General features: G+C 36.3%; 1 protein-coding gene across 4 annotated transcripts in view; it reads right to left on the bottom strand.

Annotated features, from left to right (window-relative positions):
• The window catches only part of MYO1D (myosin ID), a 268,223-nt gene extending 259,903 nt beyond the window's left edge, over positions 1-8,320 (bottom strand). For 3 of the 4 annotated variants that reach the window (XM_008571094.1, XM_008571093.1, XM_008571095.1), the window contains exons 1-4: positions 8,092-8,205; positions 5,885-5,978; positions 2,798-2,963; positions 1,225-1,278 (exon numbers count right to left, since the gene is read on the bottom strand). In XM_008571094.1, coding sequence (XP_008569316.1) covers positions 1,225-1,278; positions 2,798-2,963; positions 5,885-5,978; positions 8,092-8,131 — 354 coding nt within the window. In that variant the 5' untranslated portion in view covers positions 8,132-8,205. Of the gene's footprint in view, positions 1-1,224; positions 1,279-2,797; positions 2,964-5,884; positions 5,979-8,091 lie in introns of all 4 variants that reach the window. The other variant, XM_008571096.1, reaches the window with a different exon arrangement.
• Between the last annotated feature and the right edge of the window lie 5,430 nt (positions 8,321-13,750).

Raw genomic sequence — 13,750 nt, 5'->3', positions numbered from 1 at the left:
TGTTCGGATCCCACATACAGACCGGCTCCTGCTCACTGGCTGAGCGAGGCGCGGCGCGGGAGCAACACCGAGGCTTGCAGTCCCGTTGCCGGTCCCCGGTCCGGTACGGGGGCAACACTGAGGGTTGCGATCCATTGCCGGACACGGAAAAAAGACAAAAGACAAAACAAACAAACAAACAAAAAAAAAACAACATGGCAAATTGTTAAAAACACAAATGCAATATTGGTATCTCTTTTATAGAGAGCATGACTCTGGAAGACATTACGTTTAAGTTCTCTATATTAAACACTATGCTTTGGTTTACTTAAAAGGTATAATTATCAGATTTTTAAAATCGATTTTTTAACCAAATATACCAGAACTTGTATATGCAAATGAGCAGTGTCTATTAAAAGAGTCACCTAGAAGAAATTGAACTCAACTGAATTGTATTCAATTGTCACTGTTCAGTCACCTTCAGAGACAGTTTATACATGGAAATCAATTTTATTAATTTATAGTTTTATTTCTAAAAATCCAAAACAATATTGCTTAATTTGATCATCCACCTTATTTATTAGCCTTGGTTTATATTATGTAGGGCTTAAAAATTATAATAATGTATAAAACTTGTTCTCTGAGTATAAAGACTGGCCAACAGGAAGCTATTTAAAAGATTTTGTTTTAGACTCTAAAAGCACTCCGAAAAGAGGTATTCAACTTTTTTTCTAAGCTTTGATGGGATAAAGAAGACAATTTTCCTTTGAATTTAGAAATCCTGGTTATTTTTAAAAAGTAATCATATTGCTTTATAGTCTTCAGGAGCAAAATAAACTAAATTTGTATTCCCAGCTCTGGAACTCCCAAATATCAGAAAACAGCTTCAATTCAAAATAAAACAAAATTAACATATTTAGGATGTACCATTTTAAAAGCTTTCATGGTAATCTACGTTAAATAATTAAACTGTTATCTATGTTGCAAGAAAATGTAGGTGATGATCAACCAAGGCAGTCATCTGGTTGGCTAAATACCTGCTAGCTCTTTGTAACAGTCGTGCTTGTCAATCTCTTAGGAAGCATGTGGGGTATGGTATATGCATGTGTGCACACATGTATAATGACATGTGAGGCCAATGGAGGTAACAGAGGCATAGGACAGGGGAGAGCTCAATATAAAAACATTGATTTTCTGCACTACTAAGCAAATAATCAGTTGTCTATATAACAGGAGATTACTAACCTGATAGAAAGAATGAAAGCTTCTCTCTCCTGGCTGTTGCACAATCACTCGAGACTGAAAAAAACCACATTAAAATGATTAATCTTAAAATGTGCCCCTAAAATAAAATGGGAGCCACTTTCTTAGAGAATCTTGTATCTACAGTGCCTTTAAATGTACTAAAGACTCTGTGAACAATATTAATCTAAGACAAGGTTTTCTCTATGGGGTTTCCTGTGCAATTTTTTGACAGTTCTTTTCACTGCTTAAAATAGAGGTCACTAAAGTTTCTGAAGGATAAAGCTATTTTGATTTTTTTTTTTTAACCTGGAGCCTAAAGATGGAATTAAAGGAGGGGAGGGTTAGGGATTGGAAGCGGGAAGAATGGGAAAGAATATTCTTAACATTCCCTTCCCCAGGGTCTGCTGGCATTTTAAAGAGCAATGCGTTATGGCCTGTAATAAAATCAGTTCAACAAGATCAGTCCATAGGGACCCCTACCTTAGATGGACCCCAAAAGACTGCTGCTGTTAGGACAGGGCTCAAAATGTGTGTTCATTCAAAGGGATCCTTTTGATTGAATATGTATATAAAGTGAATCCATGAAACATTTTGGAAAAAAGACTGAAAATACCTAGCATTTCCTGTCGTTTTTCAACTGACGCTGATAAAACACTTATTTCCTTAACAGTCTGACTTCAATGTAACAAACAATGATAAAGATTATACTGCACTATTCTACCATAAAGAATGCTATGGCATAATTGGAATGGGAAACCCTTAACTGAGAAACCATATCAGCTTAGATCTGAGTACAACTCAAGGTGGAAACTTGACTTTATTAACACAAGCTTAACTGTAAAAATCAGATGAATGCACTTTATGTGCTCTCTTGCAGTCAGGTTCAGCAATAATCAAGATTAGTCAGGACGCAACCTCTCTGGCAGTCCCAAGAGGAATATTTTAATTGGAATCTTCTAGAAATTGGGCCTACCATTCACATAGGCAGATAAAAACATATTCTAAGTTTTCACTGACCAAACACAGTATGCTTTATAATTAGGATGTAAGATCACAAAACACAATGTGTTACTATAAAGCAGTGAACAAATAGAAACTAAAAGAAAATGAGATTTCAAATTAATTAAAATTAAAGTGTATGGAAGATGGTGATGTATAAAAAGACTAGAACTGGTTAGTCCTAGGTTGGTTTTTGGTTAAATCTTACTTTGAAGTTGGCACACACTCATATGGCCACCCCCTACACACACACACACACACACACACACACACACAGACACACAGACACACAGACACACACACACAGAGACACACAGACACACACACACACAGACACACACACACACACAAATCTGTATCTACAGGGACCATAATTTTTTCCAACTTGATATTATAAGTGCTAATAAGAGAACACACACAAAAAAATACCTTATCATAGAAAGCTAATTGAGGAGGGAGAATAGGATTAAAAGCTACTTTGAAGCAATAAAAAAAATTCTATACATATAATCAAGTACTTTTAAAAACATTCAGCACTTACAAACATTACCCTCAGAAATAAAGTACATTTTACCTTCTCCAGTAAGTAGTTGTTGATATGTCCACCAATAGGATCCCCCTTGAAATCAAAGTTGATATCCATGTATTTTCCAAACCTGCTTGAGTTGTCATTACGGTTGGTTTTAGCATTTCCAAAAGCTTCCAAAACACAGTTGGACTTAAGCAACATATTCTTCACTCTTTAATACAGATAAAAGTAAATTATTATAAAAAGTTTTAGAGACTAGGACTTTTAAAAAACTAGACTTTGCTAAAACACATGCAAATATTTATACAAAGATGCTGACTGTAGCATTGTTTGCAATATCAAAAAAAAAAACAAAAAAACAACCAACTTAAATGCCCACAAATAGGGATAGATAAAAATAAATTTTTGTGGCCCATTATAATGAAATACTATACAAGTACTAAAATGAATGAGGTCCTGTACATCCATATGTACTGATGTGGAACAATGTCTAAAATATATTAGAGAATGTGAAATCAAGTTGCAAAATAATAAATATTGCACAACCCCTGTGTGTGTGTACACATGTAAGTGTACACACACATACACATGTGTTAGTAAATGCTTAAAAGTCTGGAAGAAATGGCACAACTCATTATGGCTATCTAGGCAGGAGGCTGATGGGGTGCGCAAGGTGGGATTTCAGGGAACATTTACCTTCAACTTAATTCTGTGATTTTTGCGTTTTCTTTTAAGTTAACATGTTTTGTTTACATAAAGAAAAAATTTAAAACAATATGATACAGAAAATGATACAATTTTTAAAAGCACAGTCGTCCTGTGGTATTCACAGGGGTTTGGTTCCAGGAGCTTCTGCCCCGCCTCCCCCAGGATACCCAAATCCACAGACGCTCAAGTCTCTGATATGAAACAGTGTGGTATTTGTATATAACCTACGTGCATCCTCCCACATACTTTATTTTTTTAATTTTTTTCCTTTTTGTCTTTTTTCGTGTCCGGCAACGGACTGCAACCCTCAATGTCGCGCCCGTACCAGACCGGGACCGGCAACAGGATCACAACCCTCCATGTCGCACCCACACCTCGCTCAGCCAGTGAGCGGGAACCGGTCTGTATGTGGGATCCGAACCCTTGGCGGGAGTGCCACTGCGCTCCCAAGCGGCGCACTGTAGCATTGCGCCACCGGGCTGGCCCTACCACATACTTTATTATTATTTTTTTATTTGGTTTTTTTTTTTTTGTCTTTTATCGTGACCGGTAACGGGATCGCAACCCTCAGTGTCGCGCCTGTACCGCGACTGGCAACAGGATCGCAACCCTCGGCGTCGTGCCCGCACCGCGCTCAACCAGTGAGCGGACCGGTCTCTATATGGGATCCGAACCCTTGGCGGGAGCGCCCACCGCACTCCCAAGTGCCGCACTCTACCGAGTGCGCCACCGGGCCGGCCCATCCCACGTACTGTAAATCATCTCTAGATTACATATAACATCTAATACATGTAAAAGCTATGTAAATAGTAGTTATATTGTGCTGTTTTTTATTTGTATTATTATTGTTGTACTATTATTTTTTATTTTTTTGAAATATTTTTGATCCACAGTTGGTTGAATGCGTGGATACAGGACTCATGGATCCTGAGGGCTGACTACACTTGCTTATGAAGTCTAGAAAAGTGAAATTTTATTGCACTTAGTTATACACTGTAAATTTGGTCTTTATTAATTTAGAAATTGCTCATTATTTTGTTTGAAGCTGTATGGAATCTCTTCTTTGTACCAATTACTTAATGCATTTTTTATTCGATGAATGCTAACTTTCTATAGAGCAGTTCCTCCCAGTAGATACATTTTAACTTCATGCTAGGCCATATGTCCTTGTTTTCATTTCTCTGACAAAATTCTTCTTACAAAACATACTTTTAAAATGTGTGTGCACATGTGTGTGTTGGGGTGGCGGTGGGGGAGAGGAACTGCTTGCTTATAAAGAAAACTGTAAAACTTCAATAAAATATGCTTGAGAGAGTATAGTAAATTTATAAATGCCTTATGCTACTATGCTCAATTAGAAATAAAATTAATTTGGTTTTCAGCTAGTTACTCTCTTGAGCTCCTAAGGAAATTGGAAAAACTTCTAACTTTGTCCTTGTCAAGTTAGATTGCAAAGTCAGAATCAGAAGTGGGGATATGTCACAACGAAGAAAAATGCCTCTTTTGACCTAGCAATCCAGCCCAAATGTGATGAAAAGAAGAAGCCCACATAGGGTGTTGAGTCTAAATTCTCTTTTTTCATATCAATTCACTATCCTTCTTTCCTATTCATAAAACTGAAGATTGCGATACTTTCTTCCTATTCATAAATCGAAGAGGTATGACTCTTCAGTAAATTAATATTGAGTTTCAAAGTAGCCAATTAGGAAAACACTTTTTTTTTCCTCTTCAAAAAGGCTGCACCAGATAAAAAAGTCACATCCTGTTGCTTTACAGCTATGTTTTTTTTTTTTTTTTTTTAAAACCCATCCACTTATTCCATACATATTTATTAAGCAACTACTACGTGTCTGACACTGTTCTAAATGCTGGCCCCCAGACAGTACAGACCAGCTTTATTACTCATCCTACTGTGAGCAGCAGCATGGTATGGCATGAAACCCTTTTAGAAAATGAATGTTATTTAGAACTTCCAAAATCAGTAGGTTCTGGTTGTTACCATGATTGGAAGGCACGGATCTGCCTTCCAGAGCTCCGTTTCACTCAGAACGGTTTTAAAAAACACTCATGTGGTAGAAAGAGCAAGGAATCTATGAGAGCTTGAATGGTAAAATCTACAAGTGTAAATTACAACAGCTCTGCTGACCACCTATAAGGCAGAAGTTATAAACTAGAATGGGAACACTTTCAACAGTTTCAGAGTAATTGTTTTTGTATTATAATTAGGTAAACCCCAGTATTTTTCTATTAAAAAATCTAAAAATAGATATAGTGATATAGATAGAAGTACAGAGACAATAAGAGAATCAAAGCAGTTTAATCAGCAAAAAATGCTCGACACATATCAGAGTTTAGGCCTAGCTAAGTCTATAAAGAAAATGAAGCTCCAATCTGAATTTCTCCCCATTGTTAGATCATCCTTACCTTTCAACCTCTGCTCTCTGACTGGGGTTGGTGATTGCTGCAATGTACTGCATGATGTATTTACTGGCTTCCGTTTTACCAGCTCCACTTTCCCCTAGGGGGAAAAATTGTGCAGGGCTTAACATTATAATTTAAACCAAGAGTAAATTCATTTTTCACGGAATAAGATTTTGGTGTTATTCATTTAAAATCCCTGGTGTTGCACTGTTTCTTTTTTGCTTTTTTTTTTTTTTTTTGCTTTTTGAGTTATTTTGTCCTGTCTTGATATGGCTGGCATTGTTCTAACAGACCTGAACATGTTGAAAAAAATAAAGCTACTACAGAAGTAATAGACTAAAAATCAAGATTTACTAAGGAAATATATATCAAGGGATAAAATGTAGTATACTAATTCCTCAGACTTAGTACTTGGCAGTGACTCCTAAATCTAGCAAAAAAGATATAAAAGTATTGATTCAAACAGTGGCCGCGGCTATATTCATACAACCTTATCTTCTATAGCAGAATTTCTTTTCATTTTAAAGGGGATAAAGTAATTCTTTTAAAAAATTAAAGAGTAATTTAGAGTAATTTTCATGAAAAAAACCAGCAAGCTCCAGATATAAGCTATCATAGAAAAAGCATGACAGTTGGTATAATTGTGAAGGGAGGGAGGGTAGGGATTAATTTAGATGTGTCTATCAAAATTTTTAAATGTTTATGCTTTCTGACCCAAAAACTTCACTTGTAGAAATTTCTCCTAAGGAAATACTAAAAAATATTAACATAACCAAATAATATTAAAAATAATCTTCAAAAGTTTAAAAAATACTTCTGCAGACTACACTGTATGTCTATTTCTCCTAAGGAAATACTAAAAAATATTAACATAACCAAATAATAATATTAAAAATAATCTTCAAAAGTTTAAAAAATACTTCTGCAGACTACACTGTATGTCATAACTAAAATCTGGAAATAACATACACATCAGTAGGGAATTGGGTAAATAAATAATGATTCAATTATTCAATGGAATACTATACAATTGTTAAAGAGAATGCTCTAGTTCTGTAGAGACTCTAATGAAAAATTGTCCACTATATACTGTTAAATGGAAAAACAAGTTTTGTAATAGCAGGTATACTATACTTCTATAATATAATTATACATTTAAAATATAATTACATATGCATGTATGACTACATGTATTTGCACATGAAGAGAACATGTATATAAGGATAAACTCTAAACTGTTAATAATTGTTACTGCTAAAATTTGGTGGGGGAGTGAGGTATTCTAGGGGAAGGGACTTTTGCTTTTACTTATATGATTGCTTCCCCATCCCTCCCTCTATAATCAGACAATATTATTTTTGTAATTTGTTTTAATAAAATATAGTCCTAGGATATAATTCTCTAACTCCAACACTAAGTTACTTAACTCCTCTGACCCTTTTTCTTTAAAGTAGAACTGTTCTACTCAGAGAGTTGTTTTGATAACCAAAATACAATAATAATCATAAAAGCATTTTTAAAAGCATAAAATCTGTAATGCAAATGTGAGGGATTATTAGCACCAAAAGAAATTCCTACAGTTTGGGAGAAGCCATCCCGGGTCAGTGGGCAGATATTTTTCTTGTTCCCACTTCACGACACAAGATTCCTTGAAGAGCTCAAGTTGATGTAGATAGTTCAGCTCCAGTTCTCAGGCACACAGGGTCTGTGGCCCATCTTCCTTCTTGTTGGACCTTAAAGGTCAGGCCCCAGCTCTGAAAGCCTATTCCTGGCCCCCATGCCCCTGTTATGTCCTTTGACACTAGCTCCCACACACCACTCTGATTTTGAGTTCATTCTTCATTTTTGCCACCTTGATATTTTGTTTACTTGGTTTCATTCTGTTATTATTTAAAATAACTTTTGTTTTATTTTATTCAACATTTTTACGTGTTTGAGATAGGAGGAAGTCTTTTCCATGGTAGCTCGGTCTACCCATTGGCCAGAAGCCATACACGTGTACTATGTATTTGTAAATGAACCAAGACGAGAGGATGATCAGAAACGATACAATTAATTTGGTACTTAATGTTCATTACTTTTTTTCTCCTATAAAATTGCTTAGGTTTCTAACCTCAAGAAAAGTTTTAAATCAATTATTTGGATTCTTGAGTACCAAATAAATTAAATATATTTTGACCTTGGGAATACAGGGGACCCCCTCTAAATACCTGATATCACAATACAAGTGTCTTTTGATCGCCTCTTCATAGCCTTGTAAGCAGCATCAGCAATAGCAAAAAGATGAGGTGGTCTCTCATACAGTTCCCGTCCCTTATACTGTTCAATTGTGTCTCTCCCATAGATGTTCAATGACTTGTAAGGGTTCACAGAGACGACGACTTCTCCAATGAAGGTGTAAATGCGTCCTTTTTCAAATCTGTACAGAAGCGAAAGAAAAGAAGAAGTAGCTTTTAGATAGAAATGCCATGTCTTTCCTATGAGTCTGTTATTTCCAAGAAGTCCAAATATCCCAGGGACAATTTTTGAACTGACGTTTCATTGGTTCCATGTTTACTTTTAGAGATAATGTTTGAAACTGTGCCTTTTCAGATGCTCAGAAGGGTTAAAAGCCAGGCAAGAAGGAAGAATTTAACTTGTTGGTGGCTGGGGATGTCCTGTTTCCAATACACAAAAGGGTAAAAAGAGGAAAAAACCAAAAACAGTTGAAGACAACCTCAGAGCTCTAGGAGGAAAAGAAACAGAAGTTAAAGCAGGTCTTGAAATCCACTTAGCCAGATTTTCAATCATAAAAAAGGCTGTACACATACATTTATTTCTTCTCCTTCTTGAAACCTCACTAAAATGTCAGTAAAGGAATAAAAACAGTAAAATCCCTAGCAAAGAGAATGGTAGAGAAGACACTTCTGGTATAAATCAAATTTGTTTTTAATGACTGCCTAAAATTTCATGGTGTAGATATATAATTATTTATTCAATGATTCTCCTGCCCTCCTGCTACCCTGAACAATACTGCAGAAAACTCTCTTGATACATAATCTTACAAATCTGTGCTTTTATTTAAGTGGGATAAAGTCTTAAGAATGGGATAGCTGGTTCAATGGAATGTGTAGTTTAAAAAATATATATAATATAATTCCACCTCTTCCCCATAAGCAAAGGTTAAAAAGCTACCCCACATTTGTATTGAATGTATATTTGTACATAGATATATTTTATAAATGTGTACATAAATGGAAAAATATGGAAGAATACATATTATGTTTTATGCATCCTTTTATACACACAGTGGGTGATGTGGATGGAGGGAAATGAGGAGGAAATCCATGTGGGCAGGTGGGAGGAGGTCATAGGAGGAACGAAAAGAGTTAAAAACCCCAGTAGGTATGATATGATGGCATTGTGCAAATGTATGTGTCTACATTTACAAAAACAATTTAAATATAAAATTTAGAAAACCCAGGGCTGGGTTATGTCAGTTGGTTAGAACATGGTGTTGTAACACCAAGGTGAGATCCACGTACCGGCCAGCCGCCAAAAAAACCCCACAAAAATGAGGGGAGGGGGAAGAGAGAAAGAGAGAACCCATATATATCCACTATTCATACATAATCCACACATGTAAACATGTATGACCCAGATCTTGGATGTTTCCACACAAGCAGTTGCTACCAACATGCTCCACCTGCCAAAAAACACAGGTAGACATATACATACATGTCTCACATCCAAGAGCTAAATGATGGGAGTGCTCAGATGGGCAAATGCTAGTCCACAGACAGCGTGTCTCTAAGCACACTTGCGGTATGGCCAGTGAGGCAGGAGAAATAACTAAGCATTTGGGACCAAGAGGCCAGAATCTTAAAGTTCCTTGAAGCTGGAATGAGGGCTGTCAGCTGTAATTAGGAGCAGAAATAAACAGATGCTGATAATGTTAACAATAAATTAAAAGCAAGATTTTTATCAAGTAGTTAGTGTGTATTTAAATAAGAGTTAATAACCACTTTAAGGTGTTCTGTGCATTTTTCTATTGTGGTTTTCCAATGCATCCTCCCAATGTGGTAGCTAAAAGCACTGACTTTGGAGTCCTTTACATCTGAGACTATTAAGCATTGAGACCTTGTAAAAGCTACTTAACCTCAATGTGTTTCAGCTTCTTCATCTGTAAAATGGCAGTAATTGTACCCCATATCCCTCTGGCATTGAGTAAGTACTTTCAAAAAAGGCAATTCAGGGGCTGGCCAATTAGCTCACCCAGTAGAGCCCAGTGCTGCTGATCACACAAAGGTCAAGGGGTTTGGATCCCTCTATTGGCTAGCAGCCCCCGCACCCAAAAAAGGCAATTAATCTTATGATTCTGATTGTGTTATGCATGAAAGAAATTTTTAATAAATGCTTTTATTCTACTAACATTGCTACTGAAATCCTTGCAATCCCTGCACACAAGAAATGAATTCAATGATCATAATCTGATTCCCTGCCTCAGTTTTCAGTCAACTACAAGTCACAAGCAAAATGTCTATATAACTTATATTCAGAGATTCACAAAAATAATAGAAAGCTAAGATTCATCACCTAAGTCTTTATGGCTTAGGCTGCAAATTTGCAGTACATGTTCAACAGGTATCTCCAAGGAAAAGAATTAAAAGGACAAGCTTCTTTAGTATTAAAAAACACTGTCCAAAGAGGAAAAAATAAAGAAAAGCAGCAAAAGGATTTTTTTTTTAAGAAAAAAATTACCTCATGAGCTTGGAACTCTGTCACTAAGAGACACACAGCAAATAATGTGTGAGATTAGAATGCTGTTCTAGGATTCCAGGTTTGTCCAATAATGTATGTACTTTCTTGCTGTATAATTTTTAGAGCTACTAATCATTCTTTTCTGAAGTTCTATTTTATTTCAAATAAGATATTTTGTTTATCAAAACCTCTGGCCATCATGTTTGTAAAATACAATTAAAATACATGTATAGGGCTGGCCAGTTAGCCCAGTTGGTTAGAGCACAGTTTTATATAGTACCAGTGTCAAGGGTTCAGATCCTCATACTGGCCAGCTGCCAAAACAAACGAACAAACAAACAAAAAGATGTATCTATAAAATCATTGAATGCATAACTATTAACTTGAATATAGTGGCAAAGGCTCAACAAAATACGGTATTCAATGCAATGCTTCAGCAATTCAGAAAAGGTTAGAAGCTTGTCTTATTTGAAAGTCTGAACAAACAAACAAAAAGATGTATCTATAAAATCATTGAATGCATAACTATTAACTTGAATATAGTGGCAAAGGCTCAACAAAATACAGTATTCAATGCAATGCTTCAGCAATTCAGAAAAGGTTAGAAGCTTGTCTTATTTGAAAGTCTAAGTTTGGTTATCAAATATGTGACTTTCAATTTGGTTAGGTCTTAAAATCACCGCTAGATGGTGCCAGTATACACTTTAACTGACTCAAACTTTCAATTTGCTTTGGAAAGCCTTAGGGTGTAAAGTAAGTACCAAGGTAATATAGTCACTGCACCTTTTGCCTCCAGAAGGAACTGCAATAATTATCCTACATGACAAATGGGGTGACATCATCTCTTACAAGAGACCAAGAAAGGCATTTTTAGGACCTTTGCATGTAAACCTTTTATGACAAATGTTTATAATTCACTCTTCAAATATTTACTCAATATCTACTTTGTGCCAGACACTGGGGCCTAACTAACCCTGGGAATTAAAAAAGGAGTAAAGAACAGGGAAGTGTTGTAAATAAATAATACAATATAGTATGATAGGTACGATACTAAAAGCTTGTATTGTAGTGGAAAAGATTATCACAATAAACCCTTTTCGATAAGGAGCAATAAAGAGTAATATACAGTACAAACTCCACAGCAGGTGGCATAAGGTCTGGCCTCCACATTTCTCTTCAACTACCTAACACCACCATTTCCTACCTACTAACAACACTTCCTCCCACCAAAATCTCCCCCGCCATCTCTCTCTCTTTCTGTTACTCTCACTTTCACATTAATGCGTGTTTACAGTTCCCAAGGGCACCGTGCCTTCGTGGTTTTGCCCATGGGGTTCATTCTGCCTACAATGAGAGCCACTCATTCTTCAAAAGCCTAAAGCACCAGCTCCTCTGTGAAGTCATTCCTGATACCTTATCTCTGACACCAGTATTATGGTCTTTGCTATCTTCACTTATTTTTCCCCTTTAGATCTTCCTAAATGGCTAAAATAGCTTAGTAGCAATTGATTTTTCAAGACTTCTTCAAAAAGTTTAAAAATATTTATTGAAAAGGACAGATATTTTCATTGGCTTCTAAATAAAACAAAGTGGTTCTAAAAATTTTTGAATTAATGAGTAGCAATAAAGAAAATATAAAAGTAATGCCTTCAGAGAATAGACCTTTGTACGTGAATTCTGAAACATTGGTTTTTTAAAAAACGTAGCCTTGTGGATTTGCACGTCACCTATTTACGAAACCATCTCTGAGGGGAAGTCAGGATGTGAGTGGCTCCTTTAGATCAGTCATGGGCAGAGAACAGAAAAGTGTAAGACATGGGGGGGTTAGGGAACAGGAAGGCGGCAGCCCTAGCCAGAGCAGAAAGCTTGTGTGAGGAAGTTTGGGGGAACAGCCGGGAACGTATGATGGCTTCAGATTTGACATGACATGACAGGGTTTGAAAGCCAGGCTGAGGAAGTTTAAATTGGAAATGACTGGCATAAGAAATCAGTAGACCTTTCTAGTGAAAGAGATCAATAGGTGCTCAATGAGGAGAGCAGTAGTAGAAATGAGGAAAAGAGAAATTCAAGTTATTTCAAAAGGAAACTAGACAGAATGTGAAAACTTACTGAACATAAGGGATAAGAATATATTTAACTTGTGCTGGGAAGAAGAGGAAAAGGAATTTATTTCAGATGATTATGTTTCAAATGTCCTCTTGAGGCTTCTGAGTTAGATTCACCCACTAAGAGAACTGGGTGCTATTCTTGGTTAACTTCTTGAAATATATGGAATTGATTATAATTAGGAGGAAAATTCTCTGTGAATGATGTATTTAATAAAATCTTTATTTGTAAATAAATATTACTCATTTATTTCATGAGGAACATACACTTTCTGAGTAGGTGTTGCTTGATCACATTGATTTGGCCTGTCTTCCTTCTCTTCTCGATGCAAATGAAGTCTGAAGTCGCTGTGAATGTTCTTATTTCTCAGGAGAAGTATCACCTATGCATGCCCTTTTATTATTATTTTTTTGCCTTCATTATTTCCCCAATCAACTCCAATCTGGGTTCCACTCCTGCACTTCAGTAAATCTTGACCCAACTCCCCAAAGTAAGCTCCCAATGAAATTGCTAAATTTATAGGTTGATTTTTCTGTCCTCTTCTTAGTTTCTCAGCAGCATTTGACAATAACTCCCATTTCCTCAACACACTCTTCTCTTGGCTTCTGTGAGGCCACATTCTCTGGGTTTTTCTCTGGGTTTCCTCCAGTCTCCTTTGCTGGCTCCTCCTTTTCTACCGATCTCTAAATGCTCAAGTTCTCTAAGGTTGAGTCCAGTATCAACTTCAAATACCATCCAAGAGATTCCCATTAAAGGAGGATAGGGTAATGATACCTTGGGCCTATTCTACCCTCTGAAAATCAACAAGGAGAACAACAAAAAAACCCAGAAAAGAAAACATCACCTATGATGAAACAAAAAACTAGTCACAACTCTGAACCACAATCAATGAAGAAAGAGTGTGGAATGCTATGAAAACTAGACCTAGTTGAAGGAGGCTGCTGAGAGATTTGCCTCTGCAAATCCCAGGAACTGGAGCAGAGTTTGCCAAAAGTAGGTTGCAGTTCCTGAGTACCCAAACCA

The sequence above is a fragment of the Galeopterus variegatus genome, unplaced genomic scaffold (assembly GCF_000696425.1).
Source record: "Galeopterus variegatus unplaced genomic scaffold, G_variegatus-3.0.2 Scaffold660, whole genome shotgun sequence".
NCBI lineage: Eukaryota > Metazoa > Chordata > Mammalia > Dermoptera > Cynocephalidae > Galeopterus > Galeopterus variegatus.
This window is presented reverse-complemented; position numbering and strand designations above follow the sequence as displayed.